Source organism: Mirounga leonina, unplaced genomic scaffold, assembly GCF_011800145.1.
Source record: "Mirounga leonina isolate KUSES-001 unplaced genomic scaffold, KU_Mleo_1.0 Mir_166, whole genome shotgun sequence".
In the NCBI taxonomy this organism is placed as follows: domain Eukaryota; kingdom Metazoa; phylum Chordata; class Mammalia; order Carnivora; family Phocidae; genus Mirounga; species Mirounga leonina.
In genome coordinates, this window is record NW_023270418.1 from 24,379,570 (window position 1) to 24,392,083 (window position 12,514).

General features: G+C 41.4%; 1 protein-coding gene across 19 annotated transcripts in view; it reads right to left on the reverse strand.

Moving 5' to 3' along the window:
- The window catches only part of CELF1 (CUGBP Elav-like family member 1), an 80,591-nt gene that overhangs the window by 15,773 nt on the left and 52,304 nt on the right, over window positions 1-12,514 (reverse strand). For 17 of the 19 annotated variants that reach the window (XM_035012826.1, XM_035012823.1, XM_035012825.1 and 14 more), the window contains 5 exons: window positions 8,377-8,564; window positions 6,602-6,684; window positions 6,175-6,223; window positions 702-836; window positions 75-154 (listed from right to left, as the gene is read on the reverse strand). In XM_035012826.1, coding sequence (XP_034868717.1) covers window positions 75-154; window positions 702-836; window positions 6,175-6,223; window positions 6,602-6,684; window positions 8,377-8,564 — 535 coding nt within the window. The remainder of the gene's footprint in view (window positions 1-74; window positions 155-701; window positions 837-6,174; window positions 6,224-6,601; window positions 6,685-8,376; window positions 8,565-12,514) is intronic. The other 2 variants (XM_035012830.1, XM_035012828.1) reach the window with 1 other exon arrangement.

The window sequence follows — 12,514 nt, forward strand, 5'->3', positions numbered from 1 at the left end:
GCAGAGCTCTGATGGCCAGCTGTCCTAGTACTCTCAGGCTAAGGAACCTTCCCTTTCATTCATCTGCTCCCTACCTCCATGGTCTGTGCTTGGTGCATTGCCTTGATAGCCGTCTGTGCCATGGCTCTTGTTGTAAAAGTCACAAATGCACAACCTGGTAAGAGAAGTGTCAATAACTCATTCATTCATTTGCTTATTAATTATCTGATAGACATTTACTGAGCACCTACTATGTGCCAAGTACTGTGCTAGCAATACAGTTATGGTTCCTGCCTTCAGGGGGTTTAAGATCTAGTGGAGGAGACAGATACATCATAACAGTGCTAGGTGCTTTCATGAAAAACCAGGGAAGCACAAGAGGAAAGAAAGTACATGATAAGGGGATAAAGGAGGAATCACAATCCTCTAGTTCCTCTTGAGAAGAAAGTGTTCCATTTTGGCATTAAGGACCTCTCCAAGCACAAAAAGAGAAAATTTTAACACATGAAACTAAAGTGTAGAATGTAGACTCCTTAGGGGGTTGGGACAATTCTAAAGGAATCAACTGGTAGGAGGAGCCATGATGGGACCTAGATTTACAACACCAAGCCCAACCTCTCCATCATGACAAGGCCATGTTGGCTAGGGAACACTGGTTTCCACTGGTCCAACCAAAAGAGACTCCAAATTTAAATATCTTTAAAAGCTAAAAATGTACCCACCTCGGCTCAGGCCATCAGGTCCCCGTAATATCCGGCATTCTTCAATCTGTCCAAATGAAGAGAACATGACTCGGATGTCATTTTCAGTGCACTTCTTGGAAATCATACCAATAAACAGCTTCCTGTCTTCCACTGCTAAGAGAGTAAAACACAAAAGGCTTGAACATTATTACTACAAGAGATCGTGTAGCACAGACCTCTGGAGTCAGACTATGTTTGAATCCTGGCTCTATGCCTCTATACCATATTACCTGGATTCAAGATAAGCATTTTTTCATCATTAGCACCTACCTCCTCTTATATCAATTGTACCTTAAAATTAAAATTGGAAGCATTTAGATGACGTAATTGTAGTTTTGTGATCTTGTGAAAGTAACTTAACCATTCCATGACTGTCACCTCTGATTAATAGGGATAAACGTGTTTATTTTAAAGGTAGCTGTAGGTATTACATGCAAAGCACTTGCCTAGCACTTAGTGATGTTTGTTGTTACTAGCAGTACTACTGTACCAAAGGATGAGTCTTCACACTTAACTGATACGACAAGAGAAACACAACACACCTTTCAGTGAGTGTGACTGTCACTTTCCTTTTCTGATTATTCTCTTGAGGACTATGTTCTCCTTAACTTGTCCATCCTCCCACCCCCATTTCTGTCCATAAGAAATTATACTGATCAAAGACATCCTAGTTTACTCTAAAATGTTCTTATACTGTTTACCTATCAACTCTATCTCATTTACCATAGTTAAAGGAAAAAAACTATTTATTTATTTTTTAAAAGATTTTATTTAGCGGCGCCTGGGGTGGCTCAGTCGGTTAAGTATCTGCCTTCAGCTCAGGTCATGATCCCAAGGTCCTGGGATTAAACTCCACATTGGGCTCTCTGCTCAGCAGACAGTTTGCTTCTCCCTCTCCCTCTGCCCCTCCCCCCACTCATTCTGTTTCATTCTTCCTCTCTCTCTCAAATAAATAAAATCTTAATATTTTTTAAGATTTTATTTATTTGAGAGAGGGAGAGTGAGAGAGAGAGCATGAGCAAGCACAGAGGGACAGTGAGAGGGAGAAGCAGACTCCCCAGTGAGGAAGGAGCCCGATGTAGGGCTCAATTTCAGAACCCTGAGATCATGACCTGAGCTGAAGGCAGATGCTTAACCAGCTGAGCCACCCAGGTGCCCTGAAAAAAAAAAAAAATCTAGATGATAGATTACTTAGTGCACTGGACTACTATCTTACTTCATACTCAAAATGGCTTAGACTTGAAACCATAAAACCTAAAAGACCTGAAACCACAGAACTCCTAAAAATCGAAGTAGTAAAGCTCCTTAATATGGATCTTAGAGATGATTTTTTGGATCTGACTCCAAAAACAAAGACAACAAAAGCAAAAATAAACAAGTGGGGCTACATCAAACTAAAAAGCTTCTACAAAGAAAACCACCAACAAAATGCAAAGGCAACCTACTGAATGGGAGAATATTTGTAAATCATTTATCTGATAAGAGGTTAATACCTAAAATAAAGACCCATATTTGATGAAACATTCAAGTCAAACACAGAATAAAGCCAGCAGGAAGAGAAAGCATGAGGAACCAGAGAGCTTCTTCACCTGGTTTAGTGACCATTCTGATACAGGTGCAGATGAGTTAGGAGAGGTCATCAAAGATGATATTTGGCCAAATCCACTACAGTACTACTTGGTTCCCGATATGAATGATGAAGAAGGGGAAGGAGATGATGATGATGATGATGATGAAGGAGGAGGAGGACTGGAAAATATCGATGAAGGAGATGAGGATGAAGGTGAAGTTGAAGATGATGATGAGGGGGAAGAAGGAGAGGAGGATGAAGGAGAAGATGACTAATGGAACACTGATGGATTCCAACCTTCCTTTTTTAATTTTCTTCAGTCCCTGGGAGCAAATTTTTTTTTTTTCTTTTCTCCTCTTGTGCTCATTTGCCCTGTTCTTTGAAGTCTCTCTTCTCTTCCTTTATACCATGGTTTTCAACTTATTTTGGGGGGAAATACCTTGAGCAGAATACAGTGGGAAAAGAATCTCTGCCCCTTTCTGTTCCAAATTCATTTTTATCCCTTCCTGTCTCAACAAAAACTTTATGGAATCAACACCACCATGGTCTGTGGGAAAAAAGAAAAACCTTCTGCTCCCTTAGCTCTGCTGGAAGCTGGAGGGTGCTAAGCCCCTGTGTAGTAGTGCAAAGAATTCTAGCTTTTTTCCTCCTTTCTCTGTATATTGGGCTCAGAGATTACACTGTGTTCCTATGTGAATATGGACAGTTAGCATTTACCAACATGTACCTACTTTCTCTTGTTTAAAAAAAAGAAAAAAAAACTTTAAAAAATGGGATTATAGAAGGACAGCAAAGGATGGGTTTGAGATGTTTGGGTGGGTTAAGTGGGCATTTTGACAACATGGCTTCTCCTTTGGCATGTTTGTGATGTTTAATAGACATCCTTGCAGTGTAAGATGACACTTTTATTTTTTTTTTATAAAGATTTTATTTATTATTTGACAGAGAGAGAGAGAGAGAGCACATGAGAGGGGGGAGGGGCAGAGGGAGAAGCAGACTCCCTGCCGAGCAGGGAGCCCGATGCGGGACTCGATCCTGGGACTCCAGGATCATGACCTGAGCTGAAGGCAGTCGCTTAACCAACTGAGCCACCCAGGCGCCCCAAGATGACACTTTTAAAATAAAACTCTCTCCTACTGATGACTTGAGCCCTGCCACTCGATGAGAGAATCAGCAGAACCTGTAGGATCTTATTTGGAATTGACATTCTCTATTGTAATTTTGTTCCTGTTTATTTTTAAATTTTCTTTTTGTTTCACTGGAAAGGAGAGATGATGCTCAGTTTTAAACATTAAAAGTGTACAAGTTGCTTTGTTACAATAAAACTAAATGTGTACACAAAGGATTTGATGCTTTTCGCTCAGAACAGGTATATTTGGGGCGCGGTGGCTCAGTCGTTGAGCGTCTGTCTGCCTTCGGCTCAGGTCGTGATCCCAGGTCCTGGGATCTAGCCCCGCATCGGGCTCTCTGTTCAGCAGGGAGACTGCTTCTCCCTCTCCCTGCTGCCCCCCCTGCTTGTGCTCTGTCAAATAAATAAAATCTTTAAAAAAAAAACAACAAAAAACCCAGGTGTATTTAATATGATTTTCCAAGTTTGATTTGTAGAACGTATTGTCAAACTTTGTCACCCTGACTCCGTATTTTTTGATATGCACTTTGCAGGGTGACCTCAGGGCTGTGTGACTGAGAAAGGGATCTGAATCAATGTAGTAATGTCTCCAAAGCCAGGAGCCATCGTGGGTACAATTTGCTGTCAGTTTCTAAAATCTTCACATCAATCGGGATACCAGATTGCTCAAAACTCAGTTCTGATTATGTTGTGCCCTTGATTTGTGTCTCAAATTGGCATTTTAAAAAATGGGCCTTTATTTACCTGGATATAATAATAGTGCCTGCCACCACCATCAGACAGACCTGGTGCTCTAATGCCAAGTTACACACAAGGCAGTTACTGGCATGTCCTCGTTGGTACTATGAAATATGGCCGAGAAGACAGACTCTCAAAGTAAGAAGTCTGTGTTGGTGGTAAGAAACTCAGGAGTACTTTTGCCTCAAAGTACTAGCTATTTAGCATATAGCTCTCCAGCGAGGCCTGTCTGTGTGAATCCGGGTGAGATGCTGGGCCCTGCTCTGCCATTGTGCATAGGATACCATTTTGGGAAGCTACCTAATGCATAAGCTTTTTAATGCTGTAAATTATAGTAGCTAAAATTAAATGCCACTTAACTTTTTCAGAGATGAATTAATGGATAGCCTGGTCAAAATTCAAAGCTTTTTGATGTATAAAACTTTATAAATGGAACTATTCCATCAATAGGCAAAGCGTAATGAAAACCTGTCTAGATGGATAGTATGTAATTTCTGCACAGGTCTTGTTTAGTAATACGTCACCGTATACCGGTCAGGAATCTTGCTCCAATAAAGGAACATAAAGATTAAAATAAATAAATAAATAAAATAAAATACAGACTCATACAACTCAATAGCAAATGAAACAAAACACCTGGTTAAAAGACAGGCAGAGGATGTGAACAGATATTTTTCCAAAGACATACAGATGGCCACCAGGTATATGAAAAGATGCTCAACATCACTACTTATCAGGGAAATGCAAATCAAAATCACATTAAGGTATCACCTCACACCTGTCAGAATGGCTATAATCAAAACGACAAGAAATAACAAGAGTTGGTGAGAATGTGAAGAAGAGAGCCCTTGTGTACTGTTGGTGGGAATATAAATTGGTTGCAGCCACTGTAAAAATTACTACGGAGGGTCTTCAAAAAATTAAGAGAGAGCTAACCATATGATCCAGCAATTCCACTTCTGGGTATTTATCTGAAGAAAATGAAAACACTAACTCCAAAAGCTGCACACTCAGGGCGCCTGGCTGGCTGAATCAGTGGAGTGTGCGACTCTCAATCTTGGGGTTGTGAGTTCAAGTCCCACATTGGGTGTAGAGATTACGTAAAAATAAAATCTTAAAAAAAGAAAAAAAGCTGCACACCCATGTTCACTGCAGCATTATTTTCAATAGCCAAGAGACAGAAACCACCTAAGTGTCCATCAAGAGGTAACGGATAAAGAAAATGTGGGGTACACACATACACACACCTTGGATATTATTCAGCCATAAAGAAGAATGGAATCTTGCCATTGTGACAACACAGAAGGACCCTGCAGGCATTATGCTGAGTGAAAGAATTCAGAGAAACATACTGCCTGATTTCACTTACATGTAAAACCTTAAAAACCAAACGAACAAACCCACCCCCCCACCCCCGAAGTTCACAGATACACACAAAAGGACTGATGGTTGCCAGAGGTCGGGCATAAGGGAATGGGCAAAAAGGGCGAAAAGGATCAAAAGGTACAAATTACCAGTTAATAGTACTATACTGCATATTTAAAAGGTGCTTAGAAAGTAGATCTTAAAAATTCTCACCGAAAGAAAATCATTTTTAGAACTTTGTATGATGACAGATACTAACTAGACTTATCACGGGTGATCATTTCTAATATATACAAGTACTGAATCATTATGTTGCACACCTGAGATAAATTTAATATTTTGTCACTTAGATGTCAATTAAAAAAAAAACAGAAACAGGGGTGCCTGGGTGGCTCAGTCTTTAAGCGTCTGCCTTCGACTCAGGTCATGATCCCAGGGTCCTGGGATCGAGCCCCACATCGGGCTCCCTGCTCGGCGGGAGGCCTGCTTCTCCCTCCCCCACTCCCCCTGCTTGTGTTCCCTCTCTCTGTCAAATAAATAAATAAAATCTTAAAAACAATTGCTTAAAGCAAATACAATCCAGATGCCATCAGAACGAATAGTAAACTAGAAGAAACCTTATAAGGGGAGGGCTTTACACACTTGCTTACCATTGTTCTTCTCACTGTCGGCAGGTTTCATCTGTATAGGATGATGCATCTAAAAAAGAAAACACATACGTATTATCACTGTACACATTGAAGGCATTCAGAAATATAAACGAGGACTCTAAAGGAAATGCCGAAACTAGAGCCTTGAGTTTTCTCTGACCTCACATCTGTCTCGTGATCATTTCTTCCCAAAATATCAAAATAGAAAGAATCTGAATCAAGAAGTCAAAATTCTCTTGGCTAAGAGAGAACTAAACCACTTTCAGCCTATCTTCTTTGAAATGTTCCCTTTATGTCTTCCTTCATATCAATCCCTCGGGCAGTCACCTTTTCCCCAAAATGTTTTCCAGCGTGTGCCTGACATGCATAAGTATGTTCCATATGTCAAAACCACCACAGTTCCACTTACTAGTAGGAGCTTTCTTACCCCTGGGAGGACCTTCATGTTGTGAAGAGCATTCTGCGCTTCTAATGCAGCTTTGCGGGTGTAAAATGTAACAAAACAGCACCCTGCAATAAATAAAATTTCACCAAATCAAACCAGTCCTTTGAAAGCAGATAATTCCTAGAGTACTCCCTCCTCCATGGACATACTGGAACTTCAAAGAGAAGGCTAAGCTTATTAAAATTAGCAACCCAGGGCGCCTGGGTGGCTCAGTCGTTAAGCGTCTGCCTTCGGCTCAGGTCATGATCCCAGGGTCCTGGGATCGAGTGCCGCATCAGGCTTCCTGCTCAGCGGGAGGCCTGCTTCTCCCTCTCCCACTCCCCCTGCTTGTGTTCCTGCTCTCGCTATCTCTCTGTCAAATAAATAAATAAAATCTTAAAAAAATAAATAAAATTAGCAACCCCCCGGAGAAGCAGAAAAAACCCTACATTACTTTCTATGCATTTTCTTTATTGTTAATAGTCTCTGAGTTCTACTAAAATTCTTTAGCTGCTCCTCTAACTTCTCCGGGAAAGATAACTTCCCTTACAAATGTCACTGTACCATGCCATTCAACCCACCCTAGTTGGAGCACCAGGTTATGTGGGGTAAGACATTCAGGAACAAACAAAAGAGACAGGGGCCCTGCACTCTTGCAGCTTGTAGTCTACCAGGATCTCATTCTTTCTCAGAATAAATCACTCCTTACATTGTAGCCAATTTCTACCATATGCCTCAAACATAATTACCATTTATTAAATTATAAAATGACGAAAGAGCAAGAAACTCTTAGTATCTTTTTTTGGACCCTTGGTTTTCATCAAATATAATTAAGCTTCTAACAGCACATGGCCCTGACTACGGAGATCTGCAGATTTTGTGCTTTGTATCTTTATTAGGGATAGGAGGGGAGAAGTGTGTCTTGTAAATATGGGCTCCTAGTCCCGTGAGATACAATACTGATTCCTTTCAAAATCAGTCCAATTACGATTCTAAATCACTGCATGTTATATAGCCAGTCATTTTCAGAAACTATAATACTTTATATTTTTGGTTAACTATGCCAGAAAAAGAAAATGATTTCTCTGCTTCTAGATCCTCTGTGACTAAGCTGGCTTCAAATATAATAATCCTGCTTGCTTACATCTGCACCGTAGAACAGCTTCCACAGAAAATGATTCTGAAATAGATTATTTGGAAAAGAGTATTACATGTGCATGTAGAGGGCAAAAGCTAATGGCTTTTCTACCATTGTTTCCATAAAGCTTCTACTTTGGTAGGTATTTCTGCAAGTAGCTCGGCCTTTTTTCCATTCATCTTGCAGGCTACAACAAACAGGTCCCTCCTGGTTGCTAAGCCATCCTGCAAGGCCTCTGTAACACTAACAGAAATCCACAGGTATGGTGTGGACAATCTTTTTCTTTCAGCTTAGTCCAGCCAAAACACCAACGAAAACCTTGTGTGGTTGGTTTATTTCAACTTTGTCATTCCATTCCCAAGATCAAGAGAGACACACACACACACACACACACACACTCATGAGTCTGTCTCTTGAATTTAGAGCTCTCGCAAAGGACCACCTACGATCCAATTTACAAATTATCCTCATGATGTCACCTTAACTTTTTATTCTTATGCCATTAAATGTGTTTGGGCTGGGAACTATAACTACTATAAAAGGACATAGTTCCTCCCTTTAGAATGTGACCAGAGGAGCATCCTGGCAATGAGAGAGCAAGCACACGACAGAAATTACCTATAAAACCCAAAGCCCTTACCTTTGCTCTGAGGGGGGTTTTGGCTCCTATCCCTTAGGACATTGATTTCATAGACAGCACCATACTGTTCAAAGAGTTCCCTCAAATCCTTCTCAGACCAGGTCCTCGGAACCTGGCCCACAAACATCTTGATAGCATCAAGATCCGGTTGGTCTGGGTGGTCCAGCGTGCCGTTCATTTTCTTTGAGCTGCAGGAAACAAAGTACAGCTTCTATTACGTATTCATGGTGCTCTCCAGGGGGATGCTTCTTTTCCTTAAACGTCTCAACTACTTCCTGAAAGAGCAGGGGGAAAGAATTCTACTTCTTTTTACTGCTGCCGTTCAGTATACCAGAGTTCCCTGGTCCTCCCCTTCACCCGCGGCCATGCCTCCCATTAGGTCCCAAGCTGAAGTCACACTCTGATTAGGACATCCTGGGTTTTAACCGAGGAACCAAGCATCACTCATTCCTTGTCAGCATGAGGATTCTCAGACAAACTTAAGAGGTAAAGTTTCCAGTGCCAGTTTTCGTAGTTTTGGAGCACAGCTAACAAAACTTTTAAAAATGTCCATAAAAATCACAGAGGCCTATTGATTATGGAGTAAGATGCAGGACTCCCAAAGGATACAAGGACGGGTAAAAGCTTTCTTTCAGCAGACACTGGAACAGAAGCACGTGGTTTCCAAGGCCCGAACAAGAAGAGTGAACAGTGCTGGCCCGGGGCTCCTGGCTGGCTCCGTCTGCAGACCACGTGACTCTTGGTCGCAGAGTTGAGTCTGAGCCCCACTCTGGTGGGGCCTGGGTGGAGGGTGGGAAGAGGAAGGCACGTGCCTTTCAAACTGTCACAATCCTATCACATCAAACTCTTAATGCTCCTACTTAGCATCTTCATTCTTATCCCTCCCACTACCAAGAACCTAGGGAGATTCCTTCCTGGACTACAAACGTTTCCAATCAGAATGAATTAAAGTCCTTCTCCTACCACTGCCCAAGATCTTACTCTTAGCCTTAATCTCAACCATTAACAACTTAAATTCCAAATGGCTAGCATTGTTAACTTTTCTGTTAGTGTCTGCTTAATCCAGAAATCACTTCATCATATTCAAATTTGCCATGTCCTAATATAAACACTAAATAAAATGCTAGTTTTCTAGCAAAACAATAGTTTTTCCACCATTGTTATCTTCTGGGTTTTTTTTTTTTTTTTAAGATTTTATTTGAGAGAGAGAGAATGAGAGAGAGCACTTGAGAGGGGGGAGGGTCAAAGGGAGAAGCAGACTCCACCACTGTTATCTTCTGAACAGTATCTGAAGACCCATGAAAATGCTGGATCTATGCAGGTAGTTCAACCTCTGTATTTTAATTCCTGTATTTCTTCTTTAAAAAGATCTGATTGACAGTGTGTGCATGCGTGCGAGCACACGCACACAAGCACAGAGGAAGCAGGGGAGAAATTCGAGCAGACTCTCCATTGAGCGTGGAGCCCGACTCAGGGCTCTATCCCATTACCCTGAGATCATGACCTGAGCGGAAATCAAGAGTCAGATTCTTAACCGACTGAGCCACCCAGGCACCCCATTAATTCCTAAATTTCTTGTAACTGAACACCCACAGGGACTATTACACGTCACCTTGCCTGAATCTAGCACTAAATATCAAAAGTGTAAGACAAGTGGCATATACAGACCAACTCTTGTCACGATGTCTGTAAAGGTTTCCCATACTCTTTCAGGTTAGTCAGTCTCGTCAGGACTCAAACAGTACTAAGTTCCCACCTTCATTATAGTATTTACCACCTTTTAGCATCATCTGGCTGTATCTACCTCTCCCAACTAGACTGACAGTTCCTTGAAGGCAGAACCTGTTTTACTGGCTATTCATTCTTACAGCCACACCTGGTACAGCACCTGGTTCAGAGAAGTACTCAGATCTGGGATGGGAGCAATTTCTTGTTCTCAATAACCCCCCTTTAATTTAAGCAACTAATCCTGATAAAAAGGAATGCTGTGCACAAAGAGGGCTCACGAATTAAAGATAAGCTAGTATCGCCTGTGATTATTTGATTCTCACAGGATCGATATCTTTTTTTGCCCAAGTGTTTTGAAATGCATTGTTTTATTGGCTTTCCTTTACTAATTCAAAACCAAGTGTGGTAAGTTGTTGTAAAAATATACTTGCAGTTACTTTTAGAAGCTTAATCGCAATGTTCTAACAGAAATCATGCTACTGTGATAAATAAAAAAAAACAAAAACAAGCCTCATGACTAATGAAACAATGGTGGTCGCTCCCTACAACTTGCCTCCAAGTTTAATTATCATTTTATTAAAATGCTGCTGGTCTTTAATCATATTTCTATTCTAGAGAGGGTTAAGAGAGAACCCAAATGGTGCTCAGAATATGTTTTGATGATAAGGACGCTGACACTATTTTTGAAAAAAGGTGGGGGTTTATCAATTCGTAATTACACTGGAGGCAACAGCTCTCAGTCTGTCCCTTCCTTCTATATTTGTGTGCCATTTCTAAATTTTCTACATCACAGTTTAGTGCAAAAGCATAAGCACAGTCAATATATATGAATTATGGTTTATCCAAAAGTACAGTGGAGACGTGGCATTCTAGACAAATGCCCTTTCTCTTTACTCTCCAAATCCTTCTCCATTTCTTCATGTCTACCCACTCCATGAACCACCGTTTCCCCCCCCCGTGTACAGCAATTCATTAGCTGGAAGAATCCCCTAGACCAGTGCTATTTAAAGTGCCTAAGGAGGGTGCCTGGGTGGCTCAGTTGTTAAGCGTCTGCCTTCAGCTCAGGTCATGATCCCAGGGTCCTGGGATCGAGTCCTACATCGGACTCCCTGCTCAGTGGGAAGCCTGCTTCTCCCTCTCCCACTCCCACTGCTTGTGTTCCTGCTCTCGCTATCTCTGTCTCTATCAAATAAATAAATAAATAAATCTTTAAAAATAAAAAAATAAAAAAAATAAAGTGCCGGGGCGCCTGGGTGGCTCAGTTGATTAAGTGACTGCCTTCGGCTCAGGTCATGATCCTGGAGTCCCGGGATCGAGTCCCACATCAGGCTCCCTGCTCAGCAGGGAGTCTGCTTCTCCCTCTGACCCTCCTCCCTCTCATGCTCTCTGGCAAATAAATAAAATCTTAAAAAAAAAAAAAAAAGTGCCTAAGGAGCAGGGGAAATCTTCAAACTTAACCCTTTAGAAACTTTTACAGCAATTGAGCTAAGAAACTTTATATATATATTCCATCTAGTGATAATAAAAGATATGAAATGCAAGCTTATGCCTTATTTTGTTTTCCTACTAAAATGTTTTTATTGTGGTTTATAAGTCGGGTGGCAGCAGGCATAGAACACTGTCCTTCACCAATCTGAGAAGCACTTCTAGAGTATAGCAAATTATCAGGCCAGGTTGAAGATGCCATGGACATCAGGTAACTGGAGTTTCTGCACTGACTTATTCCTTCCTCTAACAAACAGTGGGCACTTAGTTATACAGGCCTGATACTATGTGGAATGTGGTTGTTGAATAAGAAAAATGTGGATATCAACTGTTACTGTGTCAGAGAACAATGTTCTTCTATCCTCAACCTTCCACACATAGTTCCAGTATGCATGTTGTCCTTAGTTAAAAGTCACCACTGCACAAGTCACCTGGGGACAAGACTCTCAGTGTGATATGGCAAGGACCCCACATCATCCACGTATGGCATTTACTCCATATATCACTAAAAACACTCTCAAATGTGTGCCTTACCTCCCCATTGATGGAGAGCTCTTCAGAGTCCGTGATCATAAATTATCGCTATGTATTTTATTTTTTTAAAGATTTTATTTGACAGAGAGAGAGACAGCGAGAGAGGGAACACAAGCAGGGGGAGTGGGAGAGGGAGAAGCAGGCTTCCCGCGGAGCAGGGAGCCCGATGTGGGGCTTGATCCCAGGACCCTGAGCCGAAGGCAGACGCCCAATGACTGAGCCACCCAGGCGCCCCAAATTATCGCTATTTATTATGCCCACTCAAGAACCAATGAATTCAGCAGCCCCCCGGAGAAGGACCTATACTGTCCCTGTCATTCCTAAGAGGCAAGTCTATGGAAAAAAAATTTTTTTTTAATATTTTATTTATTTGACAGAGAGACAGAAAGAG